The sequence below is a fragment of the Dendropsophus ebraccatus genome, chromosome 12, assembly GCF_027789765.1.
Source record: "Dendropsophus ebraccatus isolate aDenEbr1 chromosome 12, aDenEbr1.pat, whole genome shotgun sequence".
Taxonomy (NCBI): Eukaryota; Metazoa; Chordata; class Amphibia; order Anura; family Hylidae; genus Dendropsophus; species Dendropsophus ebraccatus.
The window spans coordinates 74,987,303-75,001,706 of NC_091465.1; the positions used below are offsets into that span (position 1 = coordinate 74,987,303).

Genomic DNA, 14,404 nt, shown 5'->3' on the forward strand with positions numbered 1-14,404 from the left:
TATATCTAAGCTATACATGGGAGTGGTCCTCCACCAGTCTTATATGGGAAGGCCATTCATTTTACATATGTGGATAACCCCTTTAAGTGTTTTCCATTCAAATATGTTAGTAAGATTGGTTCTCAGAAATGTAAAATCCTTGTAGTAGTTGTTCTATAAATGCTAAGAGCAAGGGCATCACTATAGGGGGTCCAGAGATAGCCGCCATACCTGGACCCTAGTACATGGCCACCCACAGGTCACATGGAAGACGACTGTTATAGATTGTGGATTGGGTCCTAGGAGCTTCAAGTTACACTAATCTGTGCCCGGCGTACCAAATCTACACCTGATTCCAGCAGGTATAGATTTGCATCAAGATTTGCGCCTGCGAGCAGGCTTAAATCATGATAATTGAGGCGCGGGAGGAGGCCACACCTCCTCCCTGCCTCATAACTAACCGCAAGCTCCGCCAGCCCGCCCATTGGGTGAGTGGGGCACACAGGAGGAGTACGCCAAGGAGAAGGGGCGAATCTGCACCTTCTCCCTGGCGTACACCTCGGGCATATCCTTCGTAAATCCCCCCCTTGATATTTGGTCAAAGTTGCAGGAGGGTATGTTAAGGTTGAATCTCAATACCCAACACATTACGTTAGACCAAAGTTTATCCCATTGGCTACATTAATAGACATCAACGTCCATGAATCCTCTTATATAGACGGGCGGAGCTTCAAGTGGAGGCAGAATTTGCTTGAAGTCTCTGCACATATTCCGTAGTGTGAATGTAGGCTCTAAAGACGGCCTAGGACTTGTCAAAAAGTTTTATTACTCTAAAGGATAGGCCATGATTAAAAATTCCCCATAATCCACAATCAAGTCCCATCAAGCTGTCTTATAGTAAGATCCCTTATGGTTGTTCATAGCAACCAATCACAGCTCAGCTTTCATTTTACCAGACCAATGGGAGAAATGAAAGCTGAGCTGCGATTGGTTGCTATGAGCAACAACTGATCTTACTGTAAGAAAAAGTGATAAATCTCCCATCTTGTAGGAGTCTGTAAATGATCAAGGATTTCCAATTATTGCCTGGCTCTACTCCATCATTGTGAAGATTACAGCGGAGATTTATTGCGTCTTATAGTCAGACTTTCTTTGTTGCCCATAGCAACCAATCCCAGCTCAGTTTTCATTTCTTAAACTGATCAGGTAAAATGAAAGCTGAACTCTGATTGGTTGCTATGGGCAAGAAATCTCTATATATATTAATAAATGAGACCCAGACTTATATATCCCTAAAATGGTTATATAGGAATAGAATAAGATGGCTGCATTCTTCCAAAAACAGCGCCATACATGTCCACAGGTTGTGTCTGGAACTGCAGCTCAGCCTCATCTACTGCAGCGTATCTGCTTTGTACGACTCTTGGGCAGCTATGGTTTTCCAATCCTGTACGGCCGCTATACTCAGGGCCGTAAGAGACAGGACAAGATGGCCACTACTATAGGGTTGTTAGTATAAGCAATCTCATAGACTAGGCAACCCCCTGCCAATCCTATCATTTAAACGGCTCTCCCAATGCCTATTACCATCGCCTGCCCCGGCCGCTGACATCTTGTTCCCTCCCTTTTTGATTCTATATGAAAATGGCAGAAAACCTCCAATATTATCTATGTGATGCAGTTTACAATGAAGTCAGCACCTAATCCTAATCCCATGATAGATCTCTTCTTTATTTCACATTCTGTAAATCCGCGGTGACTAACTCCACTATTATTAGAGGTTATTCAGTAGGATTACTCTACCCTATGGATAGACGCTCTCTTCTTCAAATTAGGGACTTGTTCACATTACAATTTTGTCTATACCTATATATTTTGTTTATACCTATACTTTAACCTGTCAAAATAGTATGCCACAACCGTGCAGGGGTCCTATTGACTATGACTACTAGTCACTGTGTCGGGGCCATTTCCTGCGTGTGTACATGTTTTTTACATGATCCATAAATACGGCGTGCTGTAAATTGTCATCTGTTAGGACAGCCCCCCCAACCTGTGCCTGTCGTGCTGGAAAACTACAGAACCCAGATGTAGCTGACAGGGTGTGCAAGACTAATAGGGTAACACAGACAGGGGGACCCCAACTTTTGGGCCCATATTGTATCTCTGTAACTCTCTGATTTCATGGCAGCATGCCCCAGTGCTGTACGGGAGAATACTTACACAGCATGTACAGTATGGCTGCACGCAGAGGCTCCATGACTTTATACTTAGGGCCCTATTCCACCGAACGATTATCGTTCAGATTATCGTTAAATCATTCGAATCTAAACGATAATCGTTCGGTTGAAATGCAGTTAACGATTAACGACCGAATGAGAAATCGTTGATCGCTTTATAAGACCTGGACCTATTTTTATCGTTGCTCGTTCGCAAATCGTTCGCATTGAATAAGACATTGTTCAGTCGTTCGCAAAAGCAAAGAAATAGCGAAGAAAGAACGATCACAATTACGATCATAAGTAACGATTATCGTTCCATGGAAATGAGTGAATGTTTTCAGGTCTTTCGCAATAGAGGTCGTTTGAGATCGTTAATGGTTAGCGATTGTGCAAACGATAATCGTCCGTTGGAATAGGGCCCTTAGTGTAGCCCTAAGGGCTTGTTTGCTGTCGACCATGTTCACACTCTGTAAGAACATCGGCCATTGTTTGACACGGCCATGTCAAACAACGGCCACTGTCTTTGTAATTGAAAAGCGGGCACAATCAAGTGTACATTCGAGTGTGCCCGAACTCCAATTAACCATTGACCACAGTGTAAAGTACGGTCGGGAGCCATACTCGAAAGATTTGTCAATTATTTTGTGTGACCACAGAGAACAATGGCCGTAATGTATACAGGGTGTGTATGCTACGGCCGTTGTTCCTTACATTGCTATGCAATTATGCAGTGCTGATAGATTTTGTTGCAACCTGGCCATTGTCTTACTAACAAATACAGTGTGTGAACATGGCCTTGTGTTGCAAGACTAGGGACAACATTTGCAAGACTAGGAACAATTAGGAAAATTATATTAATTGTTGCAAATATTGTGCACTGAATGACCCATTTATAGCGATCATAAAGGAACCTTACCAATGATGTGTGTTATATTAGCTGCAGGGCCCGAGCACTGACGTATCACAAAGGGATTCTCTCTTCTGTGTTCTGTAAATCAATGTGCGATGCTCTGCGCCCTGAGGCCGCACTGAGCATAATGCAGGCTATACATTTATATATAGTCCTTCCTGCTAATAGGGATGCTTCCATAGTAGTCACTGAGCAATACTGTATACCAGTTTAGAAAGTGTGTAATCCTTTAGAATGGGTTTATGCAACAGAAGAACCATGTCCATGTGCGCCATTTGGGAATACGGTCATCAAAGGAGAGGGGGATCCAACGCTCGGGCCACCACTATTATTCAGGGTGTAAAGGAACTGAAAGAGATTTCCTATGTACTAAACAGTGATCGTGGCCTAGCCTTGCTATGAATAAAGCAACAGGAACCCCCAGACATCCGCTCTGGAAGTCTAAAATCATCTATTCTAGGTCCACTCTGACTCAGCTCACTCTACCCCCTCCCTTTTTTTTAGTCACAGGACATGTGATCTTCTCGCTGGGGGCCGGGTTAGCCATGCACCTGTGCTGCATCCATAGACTTACATGTGTCCCTGAGCCTAGATTTCTATAATATGAAACGTTATAGTTCTATCTCTGCTTGTTGTCAGTGAATGCAGGCATATGTACCTGTCTTTGTGTCACAGCTCTTTATATGTATATAAGTGTTATAGATGTTGTTAGAGTCTGGATGGAACTAGAATCTTTTCATTGAAATTCAGCAAGCAGAGATCTAAACCTACACCACACCCCTCACCCTCAGTAAACAGATGCCCATTATCCAGCACATAGCTACACCATGTACTGTACGCCTCAGCCCTGCTACACCATGCGCGTGTCAGCTCTGCTACATCATCAGCTAGTATGGAATACATACTGGGGTGATGTGATGCAAAATCAGTGGGAAAAAAACAGTCCTGTGATGACAGCAGTGGGCAGATAAGAAAGCTAAGGGGGCGAGTATGCAAGTGGATCAATCAGGGAAATGCATGATGGGAAATGTAGTTTCCTATCTTGGTTATAGATCGGCTTTTAGAAAAACTTGTAACTCAAGAATGGCAGCAGCTAGAAAGACGGGAGTCGGCTCAAAATACTCAGGGGGGCTTGGTGAGTAAGAGCAGCTAGCATTTTATTTTTTCGCTTTTAGGTGGATAACCCCTTTAAGAAGGTTTGGTCCATAAATGAAAGAAAGCAGCATATCCATCTGTTATACCACATCAAGTATACAGATGTAGCAGGGCTGAGTTTATCATGAGCTGCCACCCTGGGATATATCCTAGTCAGTAATTTTCCACAGCCCGGCTGGCAGACCTGCAGCATTATGCGCTCAGCCAGGAGGTATCATGACACATCGCCAATGTAGTCAGGTGGGAATTGAGTTCTGCTATATCTGTACAGTCCAGGGTCAGGCTTAAAAGCTGCTGAGCAAGCGATCTGGATGACACCGTGTTCCCACATGCAAATGTGACTGGAGGCATCATTCATGTCATCTGTCACCGACTTGCAGCGAGAGGGACCTCTAGTGTACAGCTCAGCACAGTGCAGCCAACGCTTTCAATAACCAAGGGGTTAATACTAAATCCCAGTTTAATACACACAGGGCAACCGAGGTGCATTCAGGTGTTCGACAGCCATCTTGGGATTTTCTCTTTGCAACTGGAGCAATTAATTCTCTTTAGGAAACAACCTTCCCTAAGGCGGTGTTCACATTATCAGGATTATAATTGCAATTATTGAATACAAAGCCATAAATGCAGGCCACGTATAAAGGGAGGACTGGGAGATCGAGGCTTTATATATCCATTCCCGACTTTGTTTAAAACCGGAAGGTGTGAACAAACATCTAATGCAATTATAATGAAACAACATATATAGTCATCTATTCTAAGTGGAAACCTCAATGTATCTGCAAGTTACCTGCTTTATAGTACATATACACCAAACATATATATATACGCACACACCTGCCGTATCATAGTATATACAACATCATACACCTGCCGTAACATAGTATATACACCATACACCTGTCTTATTATAGTATATACAGCACCATACACCTGCCTTATCATAGTATATACTGAACAATACACCTGCCTTATCATAGTATATACACCATACACCTGTCTTATCATAGTATATACACCATACACCTGCCTTATTATAATATATACACCATACACCTGCCTTATCATAGTATATACACCATACACCTGCCTTATCATAGTATATACACCATACACCTGCCTTATCATAGTATATACAGCACCATAAACCCGCCTTATCATAGTATATACACCATACACCCGCCTTATCATAGTATATACACCATACACCCGCCTTATCATAGTATATACACCATACACCTGCCTTATCATAGTATATACGCCATACACCTGCCTTATCAAAGTATATATACACCATACACCTGCCTTATCATAGTATATACACCATACACCTGCCTTATCATAGTATATATACACCATACACCTTTCTTATCATAGTATATACAGCACCATACACCTGCCTTATCATAGTATATACAGCACCATACACCTGCCTTATCATAGTATATACAGCACCATACACCTTTCTTATCATAGTATATACAGCACCATGCACCTGCCTTATCATAGTATATACAGCACCATACACCTGCCTTATCATAGTATATACAGCACCATACACCTGCCTTATCATAGTATATACAACATACACCTGCCTTATCATAGTATATACTGCACCATACACCTGCCTTATCATAGTATATACACCATACACCTGCCTTATCATAGTATATACACCAGCCTTATCATAGTATATACAGCACCATACACCTGCCTTATCATAGTATATACAGCACCATACACCTGCCTTATCATAGTATATACAGCACCATACACCTGGCTTATCATAGTATATATACCATACACCTGCCTTATCATAGCATATACACCATACACCTGCCTTATCATAGTATATACTGCACCATACACCTGCCTTATCATAGTATATACAGCATACACCTGCCTTATCATAGTATATACACCATACACCTGCCTTATCATAGTATATACAGCACCATATACCTGCCTTATCATAGTATATACACCTGCCTTATCATAGTATATACAGCACCATACACCTGCCTTATCATAATATATACACCATACACCTGCCTTATCATAGTATATACACCATATACCTGCCTTATTATAGTATATACACCATACACCTGCCTTATCATAGTATATACACCATACACCTGCCTTATCATAGTATATACACCATACACCTGCCTTATCATAGCATATACACCATACACCTGCCTTATCATAATATATACACCATACACCTGCCTTATCATAGTATATACAGCATACACCTGCCTTATCATAGTATATATACACCATACACCTGCCTTATCATAGTATATACACCTGCCTTATCATAGTATATAAACCATACACCTGCCTTATCATAGTATATACACCATACACCTGCCTTATCATGATATATATACACCATACACCTGCCTTATCATAATATATACACCATACACCTGCCTTATAGTATATACACCATACACCTGCCTTATTATAGTATATACACCATACACCTGCCTTATCATAGTATATATACACACCATACACCTGTCTTATCATAGTATATACACCTGCCTTATTATAGTATATACACCATACACCTGCCTTATCATAGTATATACAGCACCATACACCTGCCTTATCATAGTATATACACCATACACCTGCCTTTTCATAGTATATACAGCACCATACACCTGCCTTATCATAGTATATACACCATACACCTGCCTTATCATAGTATATACACCATACACCTGCCTTATCATAGTATATAAACCATACACCTGCCTTATCATAGTATATACACCATACACCTGCCTTATAGTATATACACCATACACCTGCCTTATTATAGTATATACACCATACACCTGCCTTATCATAGTATATATACACACCATACACCTGTCTTATCATAGTATATACACCTGCCTTATTATAGTATATACACCATACACCTGCCTTATTATAGTATATACACCATACACCTGCCTTATCATAGTATATACACCATACACCTGACTTATCATAGTATATATACACCATACACCTGCCTTATCATAGTATATACACCATACACCTGCCTTATCATTTTATACACCATACACCTGCCTTATCATAATATATATACAGCACCATATACCCAGGGGCGGATTAACTTTACCATAGGCCCCGGGCTGTAACTAAGTATTCATAGTACAGAATAGATAATGTCATGATACCCTGTTTTGTGAAAAATTGAGGTAAAAAAGCCGCAATTGTTTGCAAATCATGGCAAAACTATAGCCAGGGACAATACACCACTGAAAGTATAAGTCTGTTTGGGTGGCCATGGGCCCCCAGGAGCTTAGGGCCCCGGGAAAAGGACCTATTATAATCCGCTACTGCATACACCTGCCTTATTATAGTATATACACAATAAACCTACCTTATCATAGTACATACACCATACACCTGCCTTATCATAGTATATATACACCATACACCTGCCTTATTATAGTATATACACAATAAACCTACCTTATCATAGTACATACACCATACACCTGTCTTATCATAGTACATACACCATACACCTGCCTTATCATAGTATATATACACCATACACCTGCCTTATCATAGTATATATACACCATACACCTGTCTTATCATAGTATATATACACCATACACCTGTCTTATCATAGTATATATACACCATACACCTGTCTTATCATAGTATATACACCATTCACCTCTCTTATCATAGTATATATGTGGTTTCCTACCACAGGTGTTACAGTTCTATACACCCCTCGCAAATGTCTGTATTTACAGTATTGTATTTGTGTGGTGATGAAAGTAGTACTAAAGTTCGCCACTAGATGTATTACAAATGTGTATTTGGAAGCCGCACAGCTGAATGATGTAAAGGGTTCTTGTTTCTCTACGTGTCACCTGAATCTGTAGACCAGTAGGAGTCTAGTTTTCTTCTCTCCTATTGCACTCTTCACCCACTCACAGCGCATGTTAGTCACACTGGGGAAGTAAGTCACATGGGTGGAGGAGGAGCAAAGGTCTTTCCTGTTGGGGATTATGGAGAAAGAATGCAAGCTAGATAGATCTCCACAGTGGTCCTATCTGGGCCCTGGTCCTCTGCCAGGTCCCCGTACCTCAAGAGTCAGTCATAGCTAGAACCCTGTATGGGATGGATGCAAGACAGTACACCTCTAACAACTCTCTCTCTAGTAACGCTACACAGCTCAATGCACTGTTAAACCCCTCTTAGGAGAGGACAAGCCAGAGACAACCTCAACCCACGCCGAGGACAAGGAGTGTCACAGAGCAGGACAGTATCCACAAAAGCCAAAGAGCTAGGAACTGATCTAGATAGAGCAAAGTTGCAGTACGCCTATGAACTCTATCTTGCAGCGAGGGTGTCAGCAGGGAACACTCAGCATTCCGCTCATCCCAGGTAACAAGGTCTGGGGCCTGTGTCACCCTCTAGGAAGGTTTAGCCGAGTCTAGTGGGCATAAGGTAATGTGAAGGCTAATTCAAGGTCAATACACGGGCACAGGTGTTGTTGTTGTTGTTGTTCTTCTTCTAAGTATTTTACTTCATCCTCCAACCTCTGCACTGCACTTCTACTACAGATCAGGTTGCTGTATTGTCAAGTATTTATTTGGAACTATTATCAAGTGTGTTACCAAGTGGAACACAGAAAAAAAAGGAAAGATTTGGTCAGCTCTCCTAGAACACTGTTCACACTAGGCAGGAGCACGTTGCCATGGCTGAAATTGCAAACACACAAAAACACAGAAAAATGCAACAGCTCACCGCAACAGCAAGATACAGACCCACCATAGACATGAAAATAATTAAAAGCAGCCCCCCCCAACTGCCCAAAAAATTCCCACAAAAATAATGAGTCTCTTGGTTACTATTTGCAAACAGCGTAAACTGCCTCACCACGATAAGGTGGACTCATATCGAGGCAGACCCTACACTGTATGTACACTATGGCCTCTCCATGGCGTATAATACGCCTATGCTCTGGGCATGCAAGATCCGTCTAATACCTGCAAAAATAATGCATGCCCAGAGCATAGGCGTATTATACGCCATGGAGAGGCCTTAGTGTACATACAGTGTAGGGTCTGCCTCAATATGAGTCCACCTTATCGTGGTGAGGCAGTTTACGCTGTTTGCAAATAGTAACCAAGAGACTCATTATTTTTGTGGGAATTTTTTGGGCAGTTGGGGGGGCTGCTTTTAACCCTTTAAGGACAGAGCAAATTTCGATTTTTGCGTTTTCGGTTTTTCCTCCTTGTGCATAAAAGGCCATAGCACTTGCATTTTTCCACCTAGAGACCCACATGAGCCCTTATTTTTTGCGTCACTAATTGTACTTTGCAATGACAGGCTGAATTTTTGCATAAAGTACACTGCGAAACCAGAAAAAAATTCAAAGTGTGGTGAAATTGAAAAAAAAAACGCATTTTGTTTATTTGGGGGAAATGTGTTTTTACGCCATTCGCCCTGGGGTAAAACTGACTTGTTATATATGTTCCTCAAGTCGTTACGATTAAAACGATATGTAACATGTATAACTTATATTGTATCTGATGGCCTGTAAAAAATTTAAACCATTGTCAACAAATATACGACACTTAAAACCGCTCCATTCCCAGGCTTATAGCGCTTTTATCCTTTGGTCTATGGGGCTGTGTCAGGTGTCATTTTTTGCGCCATGATGTGTTCTTTCTATCGGTACCTTGATTGCGCATATACGACTTTTTGATCGCTTTTTATTACAATTTTTCTGGATTTGATGCGACCAAAAATGCGCAATTTTGCACTTTGGGATTTTTTTGCGCTGACGCCATTTACCGGTACGAGATCAGGAATGTGATTAATTAATAGTTCGGGCGATTACGCACGCGGCGATAGCAAACATGTTTATTTATTTATTTACTTTTATTTATAACCTGGGAAAAGGGGGGTGATTCAGACTTTTATTAGGGGAGGGGCTTTTTACTAATAATGACACTTTTTTTTTTAACTTTTACACTTATACTAGAAGCCCCCCTGGGGGACTTCTAGTATAAGTGGATTGATCTCTCATAGAGATCTCTGCAGCATAGATATGCTGCAGAGATCCATGAGATAGGCACTCGTTTACTTCCGGCTGCTGCAGCCGGAAGTAAACGAGTGCCGAGCCGGGGACGGCGCCATCTTGGAGCGGTCCCCGGCCGGCTTCATTTACGGAGATCGCTCCTCCGGGATAACATCCCGGGGGAGCGATCTCCGCCACTAGACACCAGGGAGATGCTGGATCCAGTAATCGGATGCAGCTGTCATGTTTGACAGCTGCATCTGATTACTGTATTAGCGGGCACGGCGATCGGACCGTGCCCGCTAATACCTACGGTCCCGGGCTACACGCGGCACCCGGGACCGGCGCGGTTCAGAGCGGGGCCGCCGCGCGGCCCCGCTCTGAACTCCCTTACCGGCATCAGGGCGTAAATTTACGCCCGATGTCGTTAAGGGGTTAATTATTTTCATGTCTATGGTGGGTCTGTATCTTGCTGTTGCGGTGAGCTGTTGCATTTTTCTGTGTTTTTGTGTGTTACCAAGTGCTTTATACAGAAAAACCTCATACTGCTGATTCTTTATGACCTGCTGCACATTTGCAACTAGTAAACCAGTTCTCCTTACGTTAAAGAGAATCTGTGATTTCCCGCTATCCACCAACACAGCACACACCGCAGCCTTGGGGCACTTCCCCTGTCTGTGGGTGGTGGTTCCTATAATCCGGGAGGGTCACTATCACACTCTGGCCATCCTTGATTACAACATCCGTGAACACTCTAATCCATGGGACCCCGTAGCAACCCGGCAGGACTTTGACCACAGGGGGAAAAGGTACAACCGGCCTTGTCAAATAAAAGCAGGTGTGCCATTCCGGCACTGGCGTCACGAAATAACACTCCAAGGTCCGGCTGTATCTCGGCCAAACACCTGCCTTATCATAGTATATACACCATACACGTGCCTTATCATAGTATATACAGCACCATACACCTGCCTTATCATAGTATATACAGCACCATACACCTGCCTTATCATAGTATATACACCATGCACCTGCCTTATCATAGTATATACACCATACACCTGCCTTATCATAGTATATACAGCACCATACACCTGCCTTATCATAGTATATACACCATACACCTGCCTTATCATAGTATATACACCATACACGTGCCTTATCATAGTATATACACCTGCCTTATCATAGTATATACACCATACACGTGCCTTATCATAGTATATACAGCACCATACACCTGCCTTATCATAGTATATACAGCACCATACACGTGCCTTATCATAGTATATACAGCACCATACACCTGCCTTATCATAGTATATACACCTGCCTTATCATAGTATATACACCATACACTTGCCTTATCATAGTATATATACAGCACCATACACCTGCCTTATCATAGTATATACACCATACACCTGCCTTATCATAGTATATACGCCATACACCTGCCTTATCATAGTATATACACCATACACTTGCCTTACGTAGTATATATACAGCACCATACACCTGCCTTATCATAGTATATATACACCATACACCTGCCTTATCATAGTATATATACCATGCACCTGCCTTATCATAGTATATATACAGCACCATACACCTGCCTTATCATAGTATATACAGCACCATACACCTGCCTTATCATAGTATATATACAGCACCATACACCTGCCTTATCATAGTATATATACCATGCACCTGCCTTATCATAGTATATATACACCTGCCTTATTATAGTATATACACCATACACCTGCCTTATTATAGTATATACACCATACACCTGCCTTATCATAGTATATACAGCATACACCTGCCTTATCATAGTATAAACAGCATACACCTGCCTTATCATAGTATAAACAGCATACACCTGCCTTATCATAGTATATACACCATACACCTGCCTTATCATAGTATATACAGCATACACCTGCCTTATCATAGTATATACAGCATACACCTGCCTTATCATAGTATACTGACGTCGAGACGCGTGATGGTGTTTTGGTTGATCTCCCTGAGGTCAACCAGTGTCCTTTTGCATGACACTAACTGTGACTGACTGACACAGACTGAATGACACACTAAAGCCCCTATTCCAGGGGTCGTTTAAAGGAGCAATATCGTTCGTATTCGGCCGATATCGGCCGCTACGAACGATATTCGTCCAGTGGAATAGAGTGCAACGATCAGCCGACATCGTTCATGTCGGCTGATCGTTGCAGTCGCTTGTTTTTCAACATGTTGAAAAACAAGCGACTGATATAGCAGCGATCTGCTGCCGTCGCTCCGTTGAATAGGAGCGTCGGCAGCAGATGCTGCTATATCCTATGGGCTGCCCGGACGATCAGCGATCCCCCGGGCAGCTCCCCGCCGCCCCTCCCGCACTCACCCGCTCGCTGCAGCCGCGTTGAACAGCGGCGGAAGCGAGCGGGGAACGAGGAGCAAACGAGCGCTAATAGCGCTCGTTTGCTCCTCCAAACGACTCGTGGAATAGGGGCATAAGGCACTAACACACAGATCATTCAGCTCAGTCTTCTCCCTTTTCCAGTTTGTCCAGCTGCTCTCCACACTGTAAGGTTGAGGACCTTTGGGTCATGTGAGCAGGTGTGTCTTCTGATGTTCAGCCCCTCACCCTTCACTACAGTGAGCAGGCTGAACATTAAAACACCGGGCCCTTCTCCTTCTCTGGGCCCCTAGAGTCGCTGTGGGCTCCGGCACTTGCTGATGGCAGCCCTGACACCACCCCTAGGTAAATAATTAAAAACAAAGAGACACAAGACCTTTTGAAATTCGAAACGTAAATAAAAAAAAATTGAAAAATAAATAAATATATATATATATATATATATATATATATATATATATTAAAAAAAATTATTTAAACCAAAATAAATAACATTATTATCAGTGTAATACAACTACAGGCCTAGCTTTTCCAGCTCAGATCAACTTAATAACAACAATGAAAACTACTCAAAGCCATAGACTGTCCTTATGACAGGGAGGCTGGTGGGAATTCTCCACAGCGGAATTCCGCCAGTTTTGCGTCGTGTGAACGGAGCCTTACCCTGGAAAGTCCCTAACTCAGAGCTGGAAAAATTTAAGTGAACTGCCCAATCAAAAGCCTGTATTTATAGAAGAGTGTAAAACCCCTCCCCAAGATACAGGCCTACCATTAGCCCAACTTACCACCAATAACCATCTTACATCTCATGAGGAGAGGTCTTCACCTTACCAACTACATTAACATACTTAACCCCCTCCTTTCTATCTATTCTATTCCTCCAAGCTAACCTCTTCATAATGGTCCGGGGTTAAAGGGGTTATCCAGCGCTACAAAAACATGGCCACTTTCTCCCAGAGACAGCCCCACTCTTGTCTCCAGCTTGGACGGGGTTTTGCTGCTCAGTTCTATTAAAATGAATGGAGCTTAATGCAAACTGCACCTGACCTGGAGACAAGAGTCGTGTTGTCTCTGAAAGAAAGTGGCCATGTTTTTGCAGCACTGGATAACCCCTTTAACCAGTATATACTGTCTTATCATAGTTTATATACACACTGTACACCTGCCTTATCATAGTATATACACCATATACCTGCCTTATCATAGTATACACACCATACACCTGCCTTATAACAATATATACACTATACACCACCCTTATAGTATACACAGCACAATACACCTGCCTTATTATAGTATATACACACACTGTACACCTGCCTTATCATAGTATATACAGCACCATACACCTGCCTTATCATAGTATACACACCATACACCTGCCTTATCATAGTATATACAGCACCATACACCTGCCTTATCATAGTATATACACCATACACCTGCCTTATCATAGTATATACAGCACCATACACCTGCCTTATCATAGTATATACAGCACCATACACCTGCCTTATCATAGTATATACAGCACCATACACCTGCCTTATCATAGTATATACACCATACACCTGCCTTATCATAGTATATACAGCACCATACACCTGCCTTATCATAGTATATATACACCATACACC

At 42.2% G+C, this 14,404-nt stretch overlaps 1 protein-coding gene across 2 annotated transcripts in view; it reads right to left on the bottom strand.

Annotated features, from left to right (window-relative positions):
- ATP1A3 (ATPase Na+/K+ transporting subunit alpha 3) overlaps positions 1-14,404 on the bottom strand; it is a 55,133-nt gene that overhangs the window by 28,081 nt on the left and 12,648 nt on the right. The window contains exon 1 of one of the 2 annotated variants that reach the window (XM_069948772.1): positions 660-866. The exons of the other annotated variant lie outside the window; for it this stretch is intronic. Coding sequence (XP_069804873.1) covers positions 660-671 — 12 coding nt within the window. The 5' untranslated portion in view covers positions 672-866. Of the gene's footprint in view, positions 1-659; positions 867-14,404 lie in introns of those variants that run through there. 2 annotated transcript variants of the gene reach the window in all.